Raw genomic sequence first — 24,008 nt, 5'->3', positions numbered from 1 at the left:
GGAGATGCCAGTGACTGTGTGTTTGTGTCAGTTCATGTATAAATGGATTGTGTAGATAAAAAGCGAGGGAAACTAGTGAAAGTGGAGTTTTACACTCACTCACATATGGATTCAAGGTAGCACTATAGTGCCAAGCAGCCTGTACTTTCTCTTGCTGTGTAACACTCATCTGGGAGAATGTGATTAGACAGCCACCTGGATCTTGTTTTCCTTTCCCTCTTTCTTTCTGTCTGTCATTCTCTCATGTGTGTGTGTGTGTGTGTGTTTGTGAGCGTGGATGTGTGCGGGTAAATATGTTTGTGTAGCATCTCCTCAGCTCTCCAGAGGCCAGTGTCAGTCAGTTAAAGGCTGGGTGCGCTGCCAATTCCTTAAACTCTTAACGCGGATTCATTAACAGTACCCACCAAGCACCAAGAGACCCACCCCAGACCCTACACACACACACACACACACACATACATACACACACACACACATACACAAATGCTGACTGGGCAGTGTGTGTGGGGTGCATCAAACAGCCAGCGATAAGAAACAGGGAGAGTGGGTGGTTGCGCATGATGCATACCCAAGCGTCTGCAGACACATGCGCTCATGTAGATGCAGGGCAAAGAAAGGTTGTAGTGGAAATATAATGTGTGTGAGTGTGTGTGTGTGGGACTGGGACACCTACGAGTCATTAGATGAATATGGGGAGTGGACGACACCAAAGGAGAGCAGGAAAGGACAAGGGGAAAGATGGAGGGTAGCAGAGGGAGAATAAAAAAGGTGGTTGTGTGTGTTACCTTCTGGATCCAAGGCGAACCTGGTTGTTAGGGAGGTTGGGGTGACGGGATGGGAGGTGGAAGTAGGAGTGGGAGGGGCCGTGGTAGTGACTGACACATTGTCTACAGACAGACAGGGAATGGGATGACACACACATGCACAAATACTATTATCTACATCATGCAGTGACATTTCAACACAGGGTTGCAGGGTTTTACAAGAAAGTCATAAAACACAAAACATGGCTTTATTGTGGATGGTTATTGATGATCCAGTTTCACAGCTGCATGTGGCTCAGCATCTTGCTTGATAGCTATTGGGTGGCGGTCTAAAAAGACACCTCATCTTTTCTGATGAGTTTCGAGGACGAGGCACAGATGTAAAACCCAAGAAAATTGAGGAAAGACTGATTTCAGACATGGTGTTCAGCGACCGAAGCAGATGCCATTTCTGCACCAGAGACAAATGTCGCTAATTATTTTTCACAAATTGAATGTGGGTGTGAAATGGAATCGATCTCGATCCCTGACAAGCGATAAAGACGCAGACAAATGGCGGAACTCTGCACCAAATGAAAGGGGGTTAAAGTAAAAGTTTACAATGGGACAGACATGCTTTAAAGCGGGTGCTGAAGAGAATTACACCTGGCAAAGTGCAATTCATCTACAAGGCAAATGGAATATATAGAACACATTCTCTATCACTGACACATTTTCTGTGGCACAATGGCAGCAGAGACAGAGACATTGTCTGTGACAGATGCATTCCCAATGGATAAGTGCCATGCCGGGATTGTCTCATTCAATGCCGAACAATAGCTTGGATCTTGACACATTCTCCAAATCAATGGCTGAGACACAATGGTAGGTAGAGAGGTAGAAAGAGACAAGTTCATATTGCTGTTAAAGACAAAAATAATGGCTGACAAGAACAAAAAAGGAGACAGGAGTGTGTGTGTGTGAGAGAGTGTGTGTGTGTGTGTGTGTGTGAGTGTGCTTCAGCACTCTCAAAGTGAATAACATGCCACTTCATCAAACAATTTAAAACCGCAACGTGCAGTGTAGTTTATGTTCGCCAGGTCTCAGGACGCACGCACACACAGAGATTTGAACACATTTGCAGTTTGTTTCCAAATACACGCAGGCTTGTGCTCACACACATACTCAAAACACACTCCCGCATACCTACAAACAAATGCTTAATAGCCCCCACACACATACACTCATACACACAAAGACACACACCCACACACACATTGCCCTTTCTGCTCAGGAGTAATTTATTGGTAAGTATTCCTCTGTCTCTTCCATCCCTTTCTCCCACTGGCCCTGAGATCATCAATCTCTTTTTGCACTCTTCTTATGTCAGCACTATACCTCCACTCCTCCTTCCTTTTCTAGCTTTTTTTTTTTTTGTACTGCAATTCTGCCTTGGTCTTCCTCTGCCTGAAAAGAAATGTACATGATGTATTTTGTGGAATAGAGAGTTCCGTGCAAAGAAAAAGTGAAAAGAAGCAAATTGAACCTGATAGAGGGAAACAACTTACAATTACCTAAGTATTGTGTTTGTGTTGATACTTCCCTGTTAGAGTGCATGTATGTTGCATATGTGAGTGAATACACATATGTGGCTGTCACTTGAGCCTGAGGACTGAGGATTAATGGCCGGGATCGATGCACTAATTAACCGGACACTGATTAATTTTTATCACACCAGTGACCTAAAAAAAAAAAAACCCTTCCGCACCATTTCCAACTTTTTCTTATCTCTCTACCACCATCTCTCACTTCCTTTTTCTTCATCAACCAAACCAAAACTCTCCTCCTTTAATTGCGGCTCCCTTCCTCATTCACTTCCCTTCAATCAACTGCCTCTCTAGTTTCATTCCTCGGTGGCTGCGTTCCCTCACTGCCTCTCTTCAACTTAATTAAGGAAAATGCCATACAGCTGTCGTTCTCTTGGCCGATAGCGTCCCTTCTTTTCCACCACATCATATTGTTATTCATTAACACTATATGGCTGCCAATCAGGCACACAGCCCATGTTATTTCCAGGGATGGATGTGGCAGCACTTGCGATAATGACGTTTCTCTGCGTATCTAGTTCTTGCAGAAGTGTGCCTGAGGACACTGCGCCACCATTTTGGATGAGCCCTGTTATTCTTTCATGTTCTGTGGTTGTGATTATGAGGGCCCTGCCTTGAGCAGTGGTGACTCGGCTCGTCAACCAATGTGCCGAATATACAACATTGATCAGAGGTCCACTGCTGAGGACATTAAGGCCAACGCTGATTGGCTGGGAAATCATTCAAAATTTACTCAGATGCCAATAAAGTTGCAGTGTCACGTGTGAAGGGAAACATCACCGAAGACTTTTTTTTTTCATACAAAATTGACTCTACATTATCTGTGTCTGGCTTCCTCTGCCACTCGCCCCCAACCTCTTTCCATTTTCATTCTCATTCTGTTTTTTGAGAGTCTCACTTCATTAAACAGAGGTCTGTGTTTTTCATTCCAATTATCCTGACAGCTCATTACAACAGTCGCAGAGACACAGACTAAACCCTGGTCACCTAGTATCCCTCTCCATCTCATTATGCATCAATCCTTTCATCTTTCTATAATTCCCCGCTGCTTTCCATGAATCTCTCTCTAAAACTATTAGTGTCTCTGTTCTTCTCTTCTCACTCCATGGTTCACTTTGCAGAACTAAGCACACACATAACACATGCATGTGTTGGATACATGCAAAAACTAACAATCCTCATGATCTATTCTCATCTATTCTTTCTTTCTTTCTTTCTTTCTTTCTTTCTTTCTTTCTTTCTTTCTTTCTTTCTTTCTTTCTTTCTTTCTTTCTTTCTTTCTTTCTTTCTTTCTTTCTTTCTTTCTTTCTTTCTAGCATGCAATTCAATTCTAATGGGTTTTATTGGCTTGGAAATTCATCTGAGTGCAGCAGCTCTGTTCAATTACATAAGGGAGCCCTGCAGGCTTTCCCCAGACAATCAGCAACATTCTCCTCCCAGTCTCGTGCACATGCATACACATGCACTTTCGCGTATGCACACTCTTGGAAAAAAAAAAAAAATCCAATTTCTCCTAAACAATAGTGGCAGAGATGAAACAACCACCAGGCCACATCCTTTTTCACATTGTGCAGACTCGCTGTGTGTGTGTATGTAATGTGCATGAGTGTGCGTGCTTGGTGATTCATTCAAAACAATTTTTCACATTTTATATCATTAGTGACTTTCTGAAAGTTGAGGAAAGTTAATTTCATCGTATTAATTTGTGTGCACACATTAACAAGAAATGTCACTCTCTTTCCCTAAATCATAAACTCATTAATGCGCATACGCACACACACACACACACACAGAAACTTTTTTTTTTACATGTGACCAGTCCAAAAGCTTCAATACTTCACAACTTTGCCACACTCCCTTAAGAGTTTTCCACTGTGAACTCTCTGTTGTTCTGTGCCAGAATTAAGCCTGTGTCCCTTCGTGAAGTGACAGGGCCTAAAGCACCTGTGACAAATTGGCAGCCACTTTTGCCCACGTTTGTGCTCGGTGCACAGACCCTGATGGCAGATAACTGTCACAGAGGGAAGGCTGGCACAGAACAGAAGACTGAGAGAGAGAGAGAGATGTGTGAGAGCACTGGTAGTTTTTTTGCACCTGGAATAAAGTGTTTTCTTTTATGCTGAGTCATCCTTTACAGCACACTCCTCCAGTGCTCCCTCTTATCCCTCTCTTCCTCCCCCAGTGCACCTTGGGATTCCCTCTGGGAAGGCTGGGAGCCAACTAAACTGACACTCCGTTCATCTGACAGGCTGTAGTATTGAATTTTAACCTGCGTTCGACCTCCATCGTCCTTCTGTTGCCCTTTTCATGGCTCTCTCCCTCCCTCTCTCCTTCCATCCATCCCTCCATCCCTCCCTCCACAACTTCTCTCTCACTTTCACGATTTCTCTCAGTGTCCTTTCCTCTGAAAGCATGGCTCGCCTTGAGCAGAGAGAATGAACTGCGGCTGAACCGAGGACGAGTGGCAAACTGGTGTCAAGGTGAAAACCGGCTGAAAGAGTGTGGGAGGAGCGCAGAGAGGAAGACAAAGTGGGCATGAGGTGTAAAAGAGGTGTAAACAGCAGGCAGAGTAAATGAAATGAGGGATGTCAGAGAAAGGCCTTGCAACGGGGAGAAGAGAATGAAAAAAGAGATGAGAAAAGCAATGAAATGAAGGAGAGAAAGAGATGAAACAGGAGGTTGCAACAGCTCAGAGTGAAAGAGAAAATAAAGTCATGGAGAAGAAAGACTCAAGAAAGGGGAGCGAGAGTGGAATGAGACTGCATGTATCTTTTTCTATCACTTAAGTCTTTAGAAATAAGTGAAGAGCATTTTTACAAAATGAGAGTCTCTCTGTTTGAAAAAAAGAAAAAGAAAAATAAGACACCTACTAAAACAACGTGGGTGCTGGAATGAAAAGCACACAGGCACGCTGTGGAGAAATGTTCGAGCTATGAGTCATCTTAACATATTTTACAGCATGGAATCATATTTATTTTCAGTATTGACTGATTAACTTTGTATTTAATCATCAGAGAATAGCACTTCAGTATTAAGCCATCCATGGCGGGTTATTTACATTGACATTGATGTAGCTAAGGCATCATTCTGAAGTTATGTAAGACGCATCTCAATAGAAACATTATAACCTGAATGCAAAGAGCTTTGACATTTCTTGAGTAAGAATTAACATCATTTCAACCAGACTATTAGTTGAAACATACGGGGAAATCAAGACTCTACGGATTACCGTGATGGCTGAATCAACAACTCTGAGCTCTTTGAGATAAGGTTTGAAACAATCTGCCCAATGGGCAAGTACATATTTTTTGAAGTAGAGCAAACCACCCCTGATACAAGGCTACAGCAGGAGGATTTAAGCAGCTGATTGTTGAAAATCCATGGTGCAGAGCAGAGGAGATGAAGCTTGGCTTATATTGGTTATAAGGATTTCTGGTCTTTTACGGATTTTGGTCGAAGCAGATTCCTTAATTTAAAATGTACCCCCTCCCTTTTTTCTCAAAATAAAAGAAGGATGAGGGGAAAAAGCATGATAAATCAAATTAATGACCAGCACAGAGAAACAGTGTGAAATAAATAAGACAAATGATGTAATGTGGGAAGAAATGGTACAGAGAAAAAAACAAAACAAATGAAGACGACAGCTCAAAAAAAAAAAATGGTGAGGGAGGAAGCTGAAGCGGGCGGGAGACAGACCATTTTTCTACAGAGGTGGCAACGAACATCAAAGCTCAACATATCGCAACTTCTAGGACAGAGAGGGGGAGGGAGACAGAAAAGAGTAGAGGGCGAGAGATAGAGGGAAGGGGGGGTGGTGTCACCTTAACATCATGCCACTGTTGCCACCCTGATACCTGTGCTAAACTGCCAAGAGTGTTGATTTTGTGGGAGTGCGTGAGAGAGAGAGTGTGAGAATGATGGATAGATGAGGGGGCGCCGAACCAAAAGCAGACTGAAAATGTTACATAAGCTGTGATGTCTCTATTCCCTCCACCCGTCCCACTCCTGTCTGATCTCACTAATCAGGTGCTGGGGTGCAATGGCAGAAGCCACCAGCAGGGGATGAAGATCAAAAGGGCAAACCTGCTGAGTGACAGTGGTGCTAGTGCAATTAGGCCAAACCACAAAGTATTGATGTGACAGAGTGGAAGCCTCTCATGATGAAGCTACACTTTCGCAATTCATCGTTGCTGTGGTTCCACTAAAATCTCAGGTCCTATTTTTTTTTTTTTTTGTTCTTATTCCACTGCAACTTAACTCAAGTGTTTCATGTGCGGATTACACAGCATTAACACACATCAAAACCTCATTTTCAATTGTGCTTGAAACGTCGGCCAAGTTCTCACATTTCCTGAAAAACACAGCGATACATGTGATGTTGCAAGCTCCACCGTCATCCTCTTTGAGCCGCCGTGTGCCGTCTATCTGGGTCAACCTTCATTAAGAATTTAGCCACCACCAGTGAATCTAGGTGCAACATCTTGGAAAACTTGGAAAACCTGACAACAAAAGCCCCTCACCCACATCTTTCTCCCCCTCTGATACCTCCGCTGGAGCAAAAAAGCAAAGTTGATTTGCCTGAATTTTAAATGCAACAGATGTTCCACTGTTTTTTTGTTGTTCCACTGTTTTTTTGTTTTGTTTTGTTATGTATTTCTTGTGCCAAGAGCAGATTCAGCTTCATATTAATACTTTGCTATGTGTGTTAACTTCTCTTTGTTTCTTTCATGTCAGCTTGTGTTGTGGAATTCATTTAGTTGTCAAAGCATGAAGCATTTTTATTTATTGCACTCAAAGATCTAAGTTATTCTGAATTCCTTGAAGAGACGAGCAGGTCGCAGGGGACACGAGAAATTGGTTCTTTACGAGAGATAGCCTGAATAATGATGTTGGTGACTAGTATCGCAGCACAGTGGCCAACATCTTCTCCTGGAATCAATATCTCTGCTGAATCAATTGGGGGTTTAGCAGAGGTTTCCTGCTGTGTACCGAATCAGGAAAACAAATAAAGCTGAAAGACAGATGAGACAAGCATCAAGATTTAATGGATCTGTTGTCCAGTGCCAGAATAGCCAGACTGCTAAGACACGGGGAAGAAGAAGGATCAATGAAATTTTATAGATAAAAAACATAAAAACAAAAAATATATATTTTCAAAACATATGAATGATATGAAAGATGCAACAAACAAAACCTCTATTGATCATAAAAATATTACATTAATAATCACCTAAGAGACTGGAAATGAAAATAATTGACAAAACTTTAAAATCACTTGTGGAAGTTCTTGAGAAAACAAATAATTCAGCGTTGGCCTCAGTAACTCACCGTACACCAGTAGGGTGTAATGATCAGCAGCACGTCCATAGTTATTCTGGGCCTGGCACAAGTACGTCCCGTTGTGTGACTGGCTGAGACGGGAAATCTGGAAGGTGGGACCAGAGATCTCCGCCCTCTCAGGTAAGGTGTCGTTAATCTTGGACCACTGAATGTTCCTGGGCCTGTGGAAGGAGCGACAGAGGAGTTCATGTTTGACAGTTTTGGAAGAATATCTCCATTCGTTCATTAGCCGAATGGCCCATCCAAACTTGTGGAGATCACTCTTTTAATTATCAATCAATTCTTAAAGTCATGCTTTCCATGTTCGTTAAATGGACATAGAGTTGGACATATTGGATAATCTGATGACATACACTGAGGGCATTTTTCATTCTGGTGTTTTGTTTAAAAATCAAAAATAGATTAATACTGAAAGTGCATCATTACTTGAGGCCATAATGTTTAAAATGTTAAACTCATGAAAACAGAGAGCTACACGGCATTACACAATATTGAAAATATTCAAACATAACTATGAAAAATCCTGAAAGCACACAATGTTCAGTCATACTCTATTTTTCCTTAAATACAGTTAAATCGGTAATACGCACATAGTTTTTACATCTGCAAGTTTTAGCTGCTATTACCTCTATAATCAGTGTTGGGCATTTACACATTACCCAGTACTGTGTTACAGTAATGATTAAAATGAATGTAATAATTACTTTTTCAGCAAAAAGCAGTGCAAGGGATTACAATTTAAATTTTAGAGGTTCCTTGTTGCTGATTGCAGCTTGATTGCTGTCTCACTGGTGGTTTGGTTATGTTAACATCAGTTTGGTTTCCATGTGCAGCACTGGAGAGACGTAAATTCTGGTTGTTATATCGACTCATCCTGTCTCCTTTAATGTCCACAAATGACATGTAACTGGCTTGTTAGTGTCAACTACAGGTAAAGGTGTGTGAACCCTGCAGCTTTAGTCTGAGGGCTAATGCATCCAGTTGTTGATGCTCACTAAACACTTGGTTTCCCACATGATGTCGTGTTTTGTGTTTCCACACCCATAGAACACAGAGGATGGGATGTGGACGTGTGGGTGTGCAGGATTTGGGTAATGTTGAGCTAACATCTGAATATAACTGACAAACACTGGCGACTGGCCGCCAACCACCTCTCTGACTAATACCAATCTTCCACTGTTAGTCATTTTGTAAAAACCTGCTAAAAGGTTTTAAAAGGGAGAAAATGAAAAGAGACTAGATTTGAAGCACAAAAGGCAGGGATGCTATAAAAAGAGAGGTGAGAAAGGAGGGTAAAGGAGGCCACAGTGAAGGATGACATGAGAAGAAAGTATAAAAGGAGTTTTGAGAAGGAGCCACTGGCAACAGAGGGCTGCATCCTGACAAATAATGAGAGGAAGGATGGTCAGAGGGCAAGCCGTGGTGTGAAAGGGTTGGCAGGTAGGAGAAGGGGGCAGATGAGAGAGAAATAGAGTATTAGATGTGCAGACTGGAGAGAAAAAACAGGAGAAGACAGGACTAGAAAGACAGTGTTACTACAGGTGGAGGCAGGGCAGGGAGATGAAGAGGCGGTGGGGTGGGAGATGACAGGAGGGAGCAGGCACACAAAATGAATTGGTCATGAAAGACAAGAAGGCAGCGCACACAGGAGGTGCAAGGATTACAGAGACATCCCCGAGAACAAGCCTTGTGTGCATAAGTGTAATGGTGTGTGTGTCATGGCTGGGTGTCATGGCTCATGCCACCCTGGCCAGATTACAATCCTGACTCATCTGGGTTCTAATCCCTCAGGAAGTCTAATTAAACCTCTGTCTTGCTTAGTCACACACATAAGCACGATCTCTCCCACTCCTACACACGCTAAATGTGCGCAAACAAGATCTCCCTCCGTTCCTCCCTCTCCCCGACACACACACACACACACACACACACACACACACACACACTGTACACCCTTGTCCTCTCTCACACGTTAATTCCTTCTAACGCCAACACACAAATAAGCAGGCAATCAAGGCAAATGACAAGACATTGTCCCCATCTCGCCTCCTAATAACAGACAGACAATGAGTGTACCCCCTCACCGAAAGGAAGTGGCACATAATTGGTCATTAATGCTTAACAGGCAGTTAACAGGGGCAGGGAGCAGGCGTGAGGGTGACAAGGGGACTGTAATGTCTGTGTGTGTGTGTGTGTGTGTCAGTGTGCACTCCAGCGTGATATGGGTCAGAGTCCAGAGTGGCCTGCTGTCCCATCCCTCACTGTCACACACATGTGTGCATAAAATACACACATACACACACACACAGAGTCCCCAGCCAGCCGTTACAAAGCTTTAGTGGGGCTATAGCCAATACACTTCTCAGCCAGTTCTCACTGTGGGATTTCACTAAAGTCATCACACACACACACGGACCCACACACACAAACACACACGTTGGCTGCATGAAGCTTTACTGGGGAGCTTTAGTGGACTTGATGCCCACAGACAGACGGACCATCTAGGGGAGGGTTTAAGAGCTTAGGACCCAATACCCTTCTGGAAAGTGCACAAAGGGCTGTGAACACACTAGAAAAGGGGCTTTGTTTCAAAGCTGGCTCTTAAAAGTATTGACTGCTGATTGGGTTTGTAGCTCTTCCCTCACACAGTCACAAACAAGTTTGTAACTTGTCCACATTCATAATCAATGTCTAGCATCCTTCTTGGCAACTTCTCTGTCTCAAGTCTTAAGCTCTTTTCCTCTTTGTTTTCCCTGCAATAAAATATGGATCAGGTGTTTTTTTTTCTTATCTGTCCACCAAACATTAAATGTGAGCTTTCAGCACAGATACCACTGATTTGGTTTTGATTAAACTCTTTGGGACCGTGTAGTCATGAATACTAAAATATCCTGATTGGTTCAGTGATGGTGGAAACACTGTAAATATACATGCTATATATCTTTTACTTCTGCTTTAACATCAATCACAGCCCAAGGGATGATGTATTGAGAATAGACTGGACTAATGACAGGGGCTGCATTATTTGTGGAGGACAGTGTTTGGTTGACCTGAAAGTGTATTTTCTAATTATTTCCTACAAAGCTAATGCTAATTACAGGGAATATATTTAAGTCTGTGTACTTGGAAATCATCTTGAGGTTTCCCAGAAAAAACCCTGGAATTATATAGGATAGTAATTATAAAGAAAGAGGTCAACTACTGTTCATTTTAACAACACATACTAAAGAGAAATATTCATGCAATAGATAAACACAGAGGGTGAAGACCTCTCTTGTACGTGATTTTAGGCTACAAAGGGAACACATTTTTTTTTCTTTCTTTCTTTTTACTGTATGAGGGCCAAGGAATCACAATATGTTTCAATGTGGATAATAATTGCTTGCAAAATAATTTCCTTTCCTCGCTCTGCTGTGGCCATGTGAGAAGCTTCACTGGAGTAGGATGATGTTACTTCAGGATATTTACACAATAGAGCAGTTGAGTCTTTTGTGAGCAGTGAATAGTATTTCTTGGAAAATGAACAGAAACATGTTTCAATAAAGCTGTGTGATGCTCACAGATCACCTACTGTTTCTGATTCATCTCTGTCGCCCACAATTCAAACTACAAGGCAAATAATCCTTTGAACCGACAACTCATTACTGTGTGTGTTCATTTGAATGTTTATAGACCAAAAACAGTTTAAAATCTTCCAAAATATTATCATTCTCATATATTTATAAATATATGTGCTTTAAAAAATGCTTTAACATTACCAGACAGCTTCATCAGTTTAAATGCTGAGATACTCTCTACAGTCTGTGATCGCAGTGGCCTTTGATTTTGACTTGTAATCAGTCCAGGTCTCTGAATTTGAGCTTCTTTTTGTAGAATATTTAATGCTCTGGGTAAATGTGTGAATTTAAAGGTCCCTTATAGAAAGTGAATTTGCATGTCTTTTTATATTACAAAGCAGGTCTTAGTTATACATAAATAATGCATGTGAAAGCCAAGGTGCTCAATCCAGAGGGAAATTTACACAGCCCATATTCAGGAAGTATATTTTCAAATGAGCCAACAGGGCTTTGGTAACATTGTGATGTCACAAAAAAGAAGACACCATCCTCCTCAGTTTATCCTTTTGTTGTTTTACCTTTAAATAGGTTAAAGCTAACACAACACCAAGCTGCCATTCTGTCACTAAACAAGAAGCAAGACAGAAATGTGGCGGAGGATAGTGATCCAGAGAGAAAAACTATAAAAGATTGTTTTTGGTTCTTAGAAACACAGATATATCCTACATATCACAACATCAAATAAAAATGAAAGTGTGAAAAATGAGTCCTCTAAGACTAAAGAGAGCAAAAACTTCACCCTCCAAACAGACTGGTGGGATGAAACAGGAGCCCTGTGTGTTTGTTTGCTTGGTGATGGTTGGACATCGTCTTCATCAGAACTCAAAACTCTGAGTGTTTCAACATGAGTATTTGCTGTCCTATAATACCATTTTGTTGCATGTTGTGTTTGTAAGAGTTGACATTGAACTTGGCAACCTCCTGCATGTCCTCATCAATCAAAAGCTTCCTGTGCATCCTTAAGCCGATTTGTCAAGGCTCATTGCAGCTTTTTGAGCGCAGACACTTTGTTGAGACAAACCTTTTGTACTCTGAGATTATTTTGTCATGAATTCATTATCGAATGAGAGAAAACGCCTAAATACGCTGCAATGACAAACCAAAAACAGGTTCACAAGAAGCATTTGGTAGCGGTTGGTAAATATGTCAGGATGATATCTTAAGCAATGGGGCATATTTGATTCCACTTCATGTTCAAATGCAATTTTCAAGAGTGAGCAAATACAAAGTCATCATGTCTCCTAAAAGTGTGAATTTAAATATTCTTTACAGAAGCCAAACAAGCTGTCATTCACATATTTTTCACAAGGAAGACGATGACACATCGATTCAACACATGTACACAGACTTACAGAGGGTTTCCACTGACGGAGCAGGTGAGAGTAAGCGAGTCGCCCTCTCGTAAAATGCCGGAAGGAGGAAGAATTCTCACTGTGGGTGCAACTGTGAAGAAAGAGGGGGTAGAGCACAGGAATAAGATAAATAGAAAATAAAATAAATCCAAATTATTAAAATTGAATGATATTCATAGAAGATAGAAAAAAAACAGACTAGAGGCAACAAGAGAGGGAACAAAAAGGAGGAACAAGGGAAAAGTGAGTAAGTGACACGGGTAGGGTCTTTAACATCTGTTTCCAAGGCAACCAGCCGACAATCCCATGGCTGAGACACCTGTTATCATAAGTAGCCCACCGCTCCAGCAGCTGCTGTACTGCACTTACTTCAGTAACAGAGAGATGGGAAGCCAAATGCACACTGACAGTTGGTCATTACTGCCAGCTCTCGGGCTGGAGGAACCCAGCGGTACGCAGATTGACAAAACTGTTGAATATGAATCATTCTGATCCATCAACAAACATTAATATACACGTGGCAAATGAAATGTACCGAGAGACCGGTGCAGGGGTACTTGCTGAACATGAATCACATCACCAAATAATTACACAGGCCTGCGAAATGTTTGACTACTCAGAATTATTGATATATCGTCAGATAAGAATCATATTGACCTGTCAGCAATACTGATACAGGCGCACAAATGGAGTAATTGAATATTGGCTGACTTGCTGAATAGCATCGCAGTAATACCGGGGACAAAAACAATTATCTGAGCTTTTAGCATCTATTTCCGTCAAATATAAATAGTCTTGATGCATCGTCCATTCACCGTAATGTGATACCTGTCAGTGCGTTAAATTTCTGTTGATGTGTTTCTGACATTTCTTTGTTATTTTAAAGTATATTAAGGATTTGTAGACAGAGTAGCACAACAAATTCAAATAAACAGCATTATTACAGAGTAAAATGAATTGTTCTTCCACACATAAAAAACTAACAAAAGACAGAAAGGTCAAATATGCAGAAGTGGGGGCAAACTTAACATGTTTGATAGGATAAAAGGTCAACAAAATGGATTAACATTTAATAGATATTAAATGATGGATCTTAGACCTCATTCAAGAGGGCTCTAAATCATAGATGTCTGACATTTCCAAGCGTTAATCCCATTGAACCATCTACAGATGTGAAAATATTGAGGATCCTGCTTAAAATAAAAACATACCTCTATTTGAACTTATTGCCCCAAGTTAACATTAGTGTCTTAGGCCAATCATAAATTATTGAAAATATTTTCACTCTATGCATTTGCCTCCCTCAAACAGCCGTATGTGCAGAGATCTCAGAGCATACTAACGCATACGAATAAGCAAGCAAAGATCAATCAGTCTCAGAAAAGCACTGGGATCGCTGCACATAGTAAGGTGACTGCAGGTTTTCACAGCTGATGCTGGGTTAGCTGCTTAAACCTCAGGCCAGGACCCCAACCTGGCCACAGGCCTATTCCGCCCGCTCTCTGCATGACAAGATTTGTATGTATTAGGTTTTAATGAGCGCGGGTCTCATACAGGGCAGCCAGAGTATCACCTCTGGACTGAAAATCCTGGCCTGTGTATAAATGAGCATTACTCTGAGATGAGATAGCCACCATTTGAAAAATGAGGCTGCTGCCCTGACAAAGTTATTACTGACATTTAAGTAAAACTATTACAAATTAAGTGACAGCATGTACAGATGGATTTATACGTGATTTTGAACAATATATTACTTCATTTGTTTCAATGATTAATAAAAAAACCATGTTATATATAAAATGTAGACACACATATTCTTGGCCTGAGGCAGAAACTTACAATACACATCCAGGCGGTAGTGCCGAATCCTCTTCTGTGCGCCCAGTGCTGGATGGAAAGCCTCACAGCTCATCGCTGCCCCATTGTCTTTCCTTTCTACTGGGATCCGGATGGTGCTGGACACACTGAACGTCTTCCCGTTGTCCTGCTGGGACACTACACCTGGAGAGAGGCAGACAGAAAAAGAGGGGATGAGATGATGGAAGAAAAGACATTTGGGGTGGCCAAGAACCGAAACTGCAGCCAAAACATGGATGTTCTTCCTTTTTTTCCTGCTGAGACATCACAACCATGATGGGAGACTTCCAGAAGAGAAGACAGAAGAGGATAGATGAAATGAGCAGAAAGAGAGGAAGAGGAAGTTAGCAACTGATGAATGGGCTTTTTGGAGCAGCAGCAGGTACCTGTAGAGGACAAAATGAGAAAGAGGGAGAGAGAGAAGTGAAAGCAATTTGCATCTATATTTCATGGCAATTATGAGCAGCAGAACTGTTTGTTTGGAGATGGTAAATCAACTGAATGTTTTGTGCGAGCGCAAGAAAGTGAGACAGAGATGGAGGGGAGAGAGGGATAAAAGGGAGAATATGCATAACAGAATTGAGATTTTAACTGAGCCAGACATGGAGAGAGAGGGGCGTCAAAGGAACGGGGTGAGAGAAGAAAGGCAAAAGGAGAGAGGGACTCAGAGACGGAAAGAGAGGCCAGCAAAACGGGCATGATGGCGAGACGAGCGGAGACATGAAAGCGGATGATAAGAGTGCCAAGACAGATGCAGGGTGGAATAAAGATGCGAGAAGAGAGGAGGAGGAGAGACAGAAGGAAGGAGGAGGAACAGCCAGGCCAAACTAACGGGACCTGACATGGTCACGTATTAGGAGTTTGTGCTTGTTGAGGCAGAATACAACAATATTACTTATATCGCGCTGAGTTTTCAATTATTGCCGGCAAGCAAATGAAAGCAGGCCCAATCGAAGCGTGAGAGAGCGAGAGAGAATGGCGGTGGGTGCAGATGAGCGGGAATAAGGGAGCGGTGGGAAGATAGTAGCGTAATTAAGGAGTGCTTTCCCATATCTGTTGGGATCTGCTTCTAACCTTTAGTGTCACAGTTCATTTAACTCGGGGGGCCAGAAGAGGAGAGGAGAGGAGAGGAGAGGAGAGGAGAGGAGAGGATAAAAAAAAAGAAGAAACAAGGAAAGGAAACAAGAAGCGAGACATGAGTGCAGCCCCCTGTCTGTCTCTTTGGCTCTTTTAAGCAACCAATAATCAAGCTGAGGAGCATCTGATCTTTGTCACCAGTGAAATTTAAATGAAACAAAAAATGAAAGGGAGATTAGATGAAAGGACAAAGAAGGAGTAAAGGGGAAGGACAGAGAGAGGGGAGACAGAATGATGGTGACAGCCGTGCTCTGACATAGAAAAGAGGAAGAAGCTGGATGAAAGAGAAGCTGAGTGCCAGACAAAAATAGAAAGTAAAAAGACGATGGCTGGCATAAAGTTTGAAAGGGTAAAACATTTCTCAATTCATGTCCCAAATACTGTTGACACCAGATTATCTCACATTATGTCATCTGTTCTGTGTCTGTTATCTGAAGGCACAAGAGTTTGGATTAAAGGGCAACAGTATTTACCAAATATATGAGTGGGGGATACTATGTATAACTTAGTCTTCAAGTTTTCTTTTTTTACCCGGGTTTTTGAGGAATTCAAATCAGAACACAAACGCCGTTTTAACAGCGTAGGTTACACCGACTGAAAGCAATGGAAAGATAAGTCTCAGATGTATTATTGAGTGAAATGCCTCTTTAGCTGTGAGAAGCTGTGGGAGACGGCGAGTTATAATGAAGGATAGATCAAGGTAACAGACTGATGGATGCCTCATAGATTTATCAGAAGCAAAGAAGTGAGGAGAGTCAGAGGATGGTGAATAAGAAAGTGTCTCTTCATGTGTATGCGTGTGTGTGAAAGAAGAGTGGAGTGGGAAAAGGAGAAAATCTGAAGTGTATGTAGCGTCTGTGCTTTCACGCAATGGGGTACTTGTTAGATTATGTGCAAATCAAGGTTATCTGAATTTAATTTTGAAGACAGCATAAGGAGAAGGATATGCAGAAAGGGAGGAGATCAGTACTGTATCTCTTTTGGTGGTGGATGTTTTTTTCGTGAGCACCTTGGAAGGACAAAAAAGCACAAAAAATCTTTCTAGCTGGTGAAGTCTGTATATTCACACAGATACAGAGAATTTTCTTGGTGAACTTTAAACTATTCTCGAAGGAATGGAAACAGAAAGTTATTACTGTTCGGATAGCAAAAAGTGTGTTTCATCATTGGAAAACCAAATCACTGCTTTTAAATATTGCAAATAACACTTGATCAAAATCAAGGAAACAGGAAGAGGAGAGAGATTGTGGCGGCTCTAGTCTGCGGTGCCAAACCTCAATTCTCTGCATCCATTTATCCATCCATCCATCCATCAATCTTTACCTGTTTCCATCAAGTAATCCATCTCCCATTCCCTCTGTCAAACCATCAATCACCAATCCATTCATCCTTCTTTTATTCAGCACTCAATCCACCCATTTCATGTCACCTGCCCTATATTACCTCATTAATTTCCTCATTTATCCCTCACAATCATCTAACCATCCATCAGTCCATCTGTCAGTCGAATCCTGGTACCTGGTATTTCCCGGCCGTTGCGCATCCAGCGCAGGGTGGCAGCCGGCTTGCTGCGTGGCGACACGCAGGTCAGCTCTACTTCGCCCCCCTCCACGGCCTCCTGCTTCACGTCCACCGTGGGCGTCTCCGGCGGCACCAGGACGGAGAGCGTTGCCACCTGGTGGTGCGTGGCGTCCGTGTAGAGCTGGCAGAAGTAACCGCCCTCGTCAGACACGCTGACGTTGGTCAACTCGATGCGCACCAGCCGCGGCGTGAAGAGCACCATCTGGAAACGGTCGTCCTTCAGTGCTGCAAGTGGGCGAGGATAACAGGGAGAGAGGGTGGTTGTTGAGGAGGAGGGGAGTGTAGAGAGGAAGTGGAGGTGCGATGAAAAGAAGCAGAGGGAGGGGACACCAAGGAGAGAGAAGGTCAGTTTATCACTTATAAGTAGAGGGGGAAAAAAATCACAATTATTAACCTGTGCTATGAAATAAATTTCAAAACTCAAGAGTATTCAGGCAGAATAAAAAAGAATGACCGTACAAAGGAGAAACAAGAAATATCGTTTTTGCTCAGGGTCAGTGTGTAATTGATTCATTTTGCTTTTGTATGTCCCCTCACACAGACGCACAAAACATAGTCTGCCAATGTGAGAATCCTATTATCAAGAACTTGTTTGAACCCATTGCACTGGCAGGCCTTGCCTTACTTTCAAGTGTTTATAGATGAGAAGCACCACAGGGGATTTGGTTTGTACAGTCACTCTTTTGGGAGGCTGGAGATTTTCCGCAAATAGGGGCAATTAGCTTCACTCCTTCCCTTAATTTCATTAATTTATCATTATTCTGTCTTATGGTATCCGGCATTTTCAGCATCTGATATCATGTCAGTCATTTTCCGTTTCTGGGGAACTAGTTTTTTTCCCCCTTAAATAATTACTAGAAATTCCTGCTTCTGCTGCTGCTGCTGCTGCTGCTGCTGATGATGATGATGTTGATGCAATTTCTTTGACATTCTCTTGTTTTTTTGTTGATTTTGGTTTTGGCAACAGACATAGGAAATGTTTTTTAACATTAAAATCTGTTTTGTTGGCTTGGCTGAAAAAAAAAAAGGAAGCCACTCTCTACTCCAACCAGGGCAACAGTCTTCAGTGAGTGACCCTAATGGCCCTAACCTTGAGAATCTTCGATTGGAACCAGGATGGAGCAAAGGAGCATCATTTATAGGTAGGTAAAGTAACAGCAGTTCAGGCCTTTAGATATATGAACACTGACTTACGGGCCAAGGAAGTGACAGATGCTGCAATTGCTTGAACATTTATTGCAGATAGTCTGATAGAAAATAAGATTTGAAACTGCAGATCTTAAAGTGCTTGGGCTGTGGCTCCACAGTTTAGTTACACTGGCCGAGAATGGCTGCAGGTGCTTCAAATGAACAACAAGACTGTAAATCAATATTTAGAACATATCTTGTTTTCTGAAAATACAGCACATTTACCTTTTGCATACAGTAATTGGCAAGTACATGAAGAGCACACGCTTCCTGGTGAGTGGTGTTTCAACTTATTTCTTAGACTAAAGATAGCATGGTCTGTATTAGAAAACTGTCAATCGTATCTCCCACTGTCTGGAACAAGAGTAGAGATTTCACCGCCTTCTTATTTGTGATGTCACTGTTATGGACAGCCCTGCAGAGGAAAAATTGCAAAACATGGGAGAAATAGTGGCTGTGACAGCACCCAGGACGATTTTCTGCTCTGGAATTGATAGTGTTGCTAAATCTAAAGCTCAGTTTGATATAGAAAGTTCAGAGAGAGTTTGCAAAGTCAGTCTCGGTGGAGCAGCTCCAGGCTGTACATTGATACAACATAACAGATGTCTTGCCTCTTTCATTTCCAGCTTTGAGGGAGAATGTTGTTCATTTTCCCAAGTACTGATTGGACCATCCTAAACTAGATTGTACTCATTCATTCTCTTTGTAACTGCTTGCTTTATTCCCCTGTAAGTCCATTTCTAATTAGTGTCTGTCATTTTTATTGTTCATCCTATTAGATTTTAAACATTATTGTTATACTTGCTATGACGCACTTGCTAACTCCTTTTGGAAAGTGCTATGCAAATAAAGCGTATTGCACAACCAAATTTTATTTTAGGAGAGCTATTAAACTGAGTGGAGCTGCCCTCTAAGTCAGTGAGAGAAAGGCTCAATAGTACAATGGTACTGGGGAGACAGAGTAAACACAGCAATTAAAACTATCGCAAATTACCAACAAATTGAAAAACAAAATGTAAAAGCACATATAAGCTTTCTAAACGCTTAATTCTATAGCTAGTCCCGGACCCCACATGAATGCAAAGCTGTAATAGATAAAGGGAAGAAAGGACAGTAGCAGAGAGGACAAGAGAAGGTGAGCATGCAACAATTCTTCTATTGTTACTGAAGAAAGAGTTGAATCAATGGCGAGAAAAATGCTGATAATAACAAATAACGCTAATAACAGTCTGTGGGTGACAGTGGCTCGATGCCCATAGATTCTCATAAATACCTTTGAGACTCACTTTGTATCGAATTGACTGTGAAACCTCTCTCCCTCGTTCTCCATCTCTATTTTATTCTGTCCCTCTCCTCACTCCTTTGTGTTGGCTTTGGCTCACGGAGGGAACAGCAGACACTTCCCTGATGTAACACCCGGCCATCTCCCAGGATAATTCATCACAACACAGACACTACACTATAGATATTGGCTTTGTGTGTGTGTGTGTGCTTGAGAGCGTGGAGGAGGACGAAAGAATGAGAGAAATAGACTAATATAGCTACATAATGCGGCAGGCGGGAAAAAATAATATAGATAGAGAGGGAAATCCACAGGAGACAGAGAGAGAGAGGCCTGGAGCCATGGAGTTAGTCCACTCTTCCTGGAAGTACACCATACTAATCTCTGTACCCCCACCCCCCAAAAAATGTCCCCTCCACCGGATGGCAGGGAGAGCATTGTTAGAGAGCTATTCCCTCCAGATAGGTAAATCTTTTTTTCCCCTCTCTGCACTAAATGGCAACTAAATGTCAGACTTCTGTTCAAGTCCAAGTTCACCTTTATTGTCCTATCTCATTTGCATGCTGAGGAGAGTTGGCACTAGGGTTGGGAGGAGAAAGATATGGACCACTGAGGAGAAATGGTCCATTTGGTTAGTTCCACAGCTCCATTATAGCTATCAGTGCCCACAATCTCATAAAACACACCCCTGACTGGTTGCTCGCTTGCAAAACAGGCCGTCTAATTCACAGCACTTACAGCAGCGACCCCATTTGGGCAGTTAGCGCGGAATGGCTCGGCACAGAAAGGCCTTAGTTTGTGAGCCTGGTATCCCGGCGTCAGATGGGCAATAGGCAGAAATGAGAAGGCCCAGAGGCGAGTGATGGAGCAGACGTGAAGGCAGAAAGAGCCAGAGCGGGATGTAATTTACGCTCCTGGAAAATGTCCCCAACAAGGCTTTTCGGTGCTTACGGGAGCCAAATTAGATACGGGAAACCAACCATCTATACTTTATACCTTGCCTAACCTTTGGATCATTTCCCAGGGCTGTCTCTCCCTCTGTCGCCTGGCGCTGCCCGTCTTTATTCTCTCTGTTGCTGTGTCTTTCTTAACCCTCTGCCCTTTGTCTCGTTCTCCCCCGCTCTTTTCTTTATTCTGTCTCATTTTCACTTTCATACCCCGTCTTCCTGCCTCACTCTGATTAGACCTCGACGTGCTTTCCGAAAAGGTGCAAGACCGTGTCTCGTGGGAGAGCAGACGGGGGCTGCTCTGTTTAAATACTTAATAGAACTTACTGATAGTGCTGATCTGATGGAATTGGGGGGAGAGTTGAACGTAAGGTTTCCCAAAGTAGTGACCTCAACTGCCCAATTAAAGCCACTCTGCGATCGAGGCGACTAACGGGCGAAGCAAACGTGACTGTGTGGAACAAAAGTGTTTGAACGAAGTATCAGCCAACAGTGGAAGCGGCTCTCTCTAGTCTTGGGTATTTTTGGCACACTGTTTGGAAAATCTTCAGTTGCTCTGACAGAGACTGTTCTCGATCAGAGTGGAGGAGTCTTGGTTGTCGAATCAATGTAATTACAAATCTTGGAAGATGTTATCATTAGAAATGTGAAAATGTGTTCAAGTGCCAACTTTCACATATAAAAATATCATGCCGTATGTTTACAAATATGCACTAGATGTGCCCTTGAGTTAAGGATTTTTTTGTATTTATTTTCTGCATCATCTATATGTTGTGTCAGGTCTGTCAGTAGTCTGTATCAGCTAATTATGCCAAAAGCATTGCGGGAAATTTCCATTCAACCTCTGCTCGTCACGGGGAGCTTTAAATGCAAGGTTAGCTGTGAAATGAATGACTGGCTCTGGTTGTGCCAGTCATTCATTTTCTTGACATTTCCACAAGGCCTTTCTTTAACCATGGTACTTGAGGGTACTAACACACTGCGAGCACTTCATCTTCCATTTTATATACTTGAATAGATCAGGTATATATGCGGCCAGTTTAAGACTGCGTGAGATGAGACTGGCTCTTTCATGATCCTTGTGGCAGAGTTCTTTATCTATTACAAACCCAAAGCCATGAGACAAATACACAAGTGTTAATATGGAATAGGATAGAAGCTGTCTGATGCTTGTTTGTCTCCCTGCTTAGTTCAACTCAATTAAACCCAGTTAAACCAACAGTAACAGTAGCAGATTGAGAGTACATTAATGTAAAGCATAAGAGTATCTCATAAGCTACTTTGGAGCAACATTCAGCAAGAGCAGCTTGAGCGATGTTAGCTCAGCAAATAGACTCTTGGAGTCTGAATCAAGCTGGAAAAAAATCAACACATCTCACATAATAACAACAGTACGGCAGTGATTTTCCAAATCATATGCAATCATAATTATAAGCAAGGTTAATGAGAGACAGAACGGATTGACCACTGAGAGGATCCCTGCTTGGGACGTATGGATGTTAAAGGCACAACCGAGGAGTTTGCACAAAGACAAGCTTCTTGAATGAAAGCTGAGTGAGTGCTCTTTCTCGAGGGGATATGGGGTTTCCGATTGGTTGCTCTGCCTGTTAGAGATGATTTCTGTGTGGGATGGCAGCAGACCGTGTTGGCTTATGATTTAGAGAGGGAAAAAAAACTGCTGAGTAAAACAGCACCATTACAACACAAAAAGTGGGCCGGGAAATTCTGCACCTGTGTGCAGGTTTGTGTTGTTCCTCTAATAATGAGTAACTTCAGTCTACTTATGCTAGTGATTTTGTTAGTGTCTGGGCTTCTTTTTCTATTCTGTTCCGATTTTAATGTGCATCCTTGATTCCATACTGTAAAAAGAAAAACATATACTATATTCAAACTATGGCATTAATTAACGGTTTGGTTAGTAGTATCTCCACCAAAACACCAAAATGATTTGAATATATTTAAATTTAGCCTCTTGTCCTTAATTGTAAACTATTACAAGTCATAGTTTTACACCATAGCCTTGAGCCCGAGTTCACATCTGAAGAGCTTTATCATGTAGATTATGTAAGGAGCCACAACATGTAAAATGAAATTTTGCTTAAATTAAGCTGCTGCACACAAATTTCAAAGGCAATGTTAAGTATCCTTGATCACTGTTCCTTTGCTTAGAGGTTTTCTAACAGCGCTAACAGAAAATCGGGCTAAGGTAGCAACTTTTACCCTTAATTAGTTAAGAAAAAACATGTAATGTTTTTCCACCCTGAGGCCCTCAATGAAATTTGCCTTCATTATAATATTGGTTACAATGATAATTTGCCATAAAGCTGCCTTTGAAAAAAACATCTGATTGCCAAGGCCATGCTCTAATGAGAAACAGTAATAAGCTCTGATCTCATCACTGGGGTTAACAGTGGATTATGCAGAGAGCTTCAAAATATGCTTTTAAAACAGTTAAAGCAGTCACACTGTTAGGGCAGAGAGTAAAACCATCTCCTACATTAACTCTGCGGTTATCTGACTTTTTAATGTGGAATTACTTCAAAGGAAATACGAGGACATTTGCAATAAGAGAAATGTAAAATCTGAGTGTTGGTGAGTCACTGCTTAAAACCGTGTTTAAAACCCTTCAAATGCCACTGAGGGCCTCGACTTCCACACAGACAGATCTGATTTATCTGTGGAGACAAATGTTAACACACACCTCGCGTGCCATTGAAGAAAAGAGTCTGCCGGCGGGGGTTCTGGATGACCACGATGGATCCATCGTAGTTCTGCAGGCGGCAGGAGATCTGGGCCGTACCTCCCTCCAACACTGTGACATTCTCCGCCTGCACTGCCTGACAATGAGCTGTGGGAGAGAAAGATGGATGTTATTATAGTGATACATGGAGGATGATGGAGAAGTAGAAAAAAGGATAGAGGAGGAGAGGGACAAATAGGAGGAACAGATGCTGGGGAAAAAAAAGATGTTCAATTTGCACCTCACTTGAGATAGAACCTTTCAATATAAGGTACTTAAAGCATCTTTCATTTACTCGCTATTCATCATCTGGGCATAACAAGGGGGAAATAGAGAGAAGGAGGGAGGGGAGAGAGACAGAGTGATAGGGATAATAAGATTGAGTTAAGACAAAACACTCTGAAGGACTCAACAAGTAATAGAGGGTCCTTATGAACATGTTCTTATGATTTTAATAAGGATGATTATAAATACCGCCATTCATCTTTTTATGTGCAAAAGCGCACACATACAAACAACCCCATTGCCTCTGGCTTGAACAGAATGCATCAACACACACATTTGAATACATTACGCCTTATTAGGTCTCTAAGTGGCTGCTGGTCGAGACACACAGC

General features: G+C 42.0%; 1 protein-coding gene across 6 annotated transcripts in view; it reads right to left on the bottom strand.

Annotated features, from left to right (window-relative positions):
• Positions 1-24,008, bottom strand: part of cadm4 (cell adhesion molecule 4) — a 145,673-nt gene that overhangs the window by 5,270 nt on the left and 116,395 nt on the right. For 4 of the 6 annotated variants that reach the window (XM_085801124.1, XM_085801127.1, XM_085801123.1 and 1 more), the window contains exons 2-6: positions 23,353-23,499; positions 17,172-17,459; positions 14,499-14,660; positions 12,660-12,750; positions 7,679-7,851 (exon numbers count right to left, since the gene is read on the bottom strand). In XM_085801124.1, the coding sequence (XP_085657250.1) occupies positions 7,679-7,851; positions 12,660-12,750; positions 14,499-14,660; positions 17,172-17,459; positions 23,353-23,499 (861 nt within the window). Of the gene's footprint in view, positions 1-654; positions 888-7,678; positions 7,852-12,659; positions 12,751-14,498; positions 14,661-17,171; positions 17,460-23,352; positions 23,500-24,008 lie in introns of those variants that run through there. The other 2 variants (XM_085801129.1, XM_085801125.1) reach the window with 2 other exon arrangements.

This window comes from Trachurus japonicus, chromosome 16, assembly GCF_045865225.1.
Source record: "Trachurus japonicus isolate A0001 chromosome 16, Traja_1.0".
NCBI lineage: Eukaryota > Metazoa > Chordata > Actinopteri > Carangiformes > Carangidae > Trachurus > Trachurus japonicus.
This window is presented reverse-complemented; position numbering and strand designations above follow the sequence as displayed.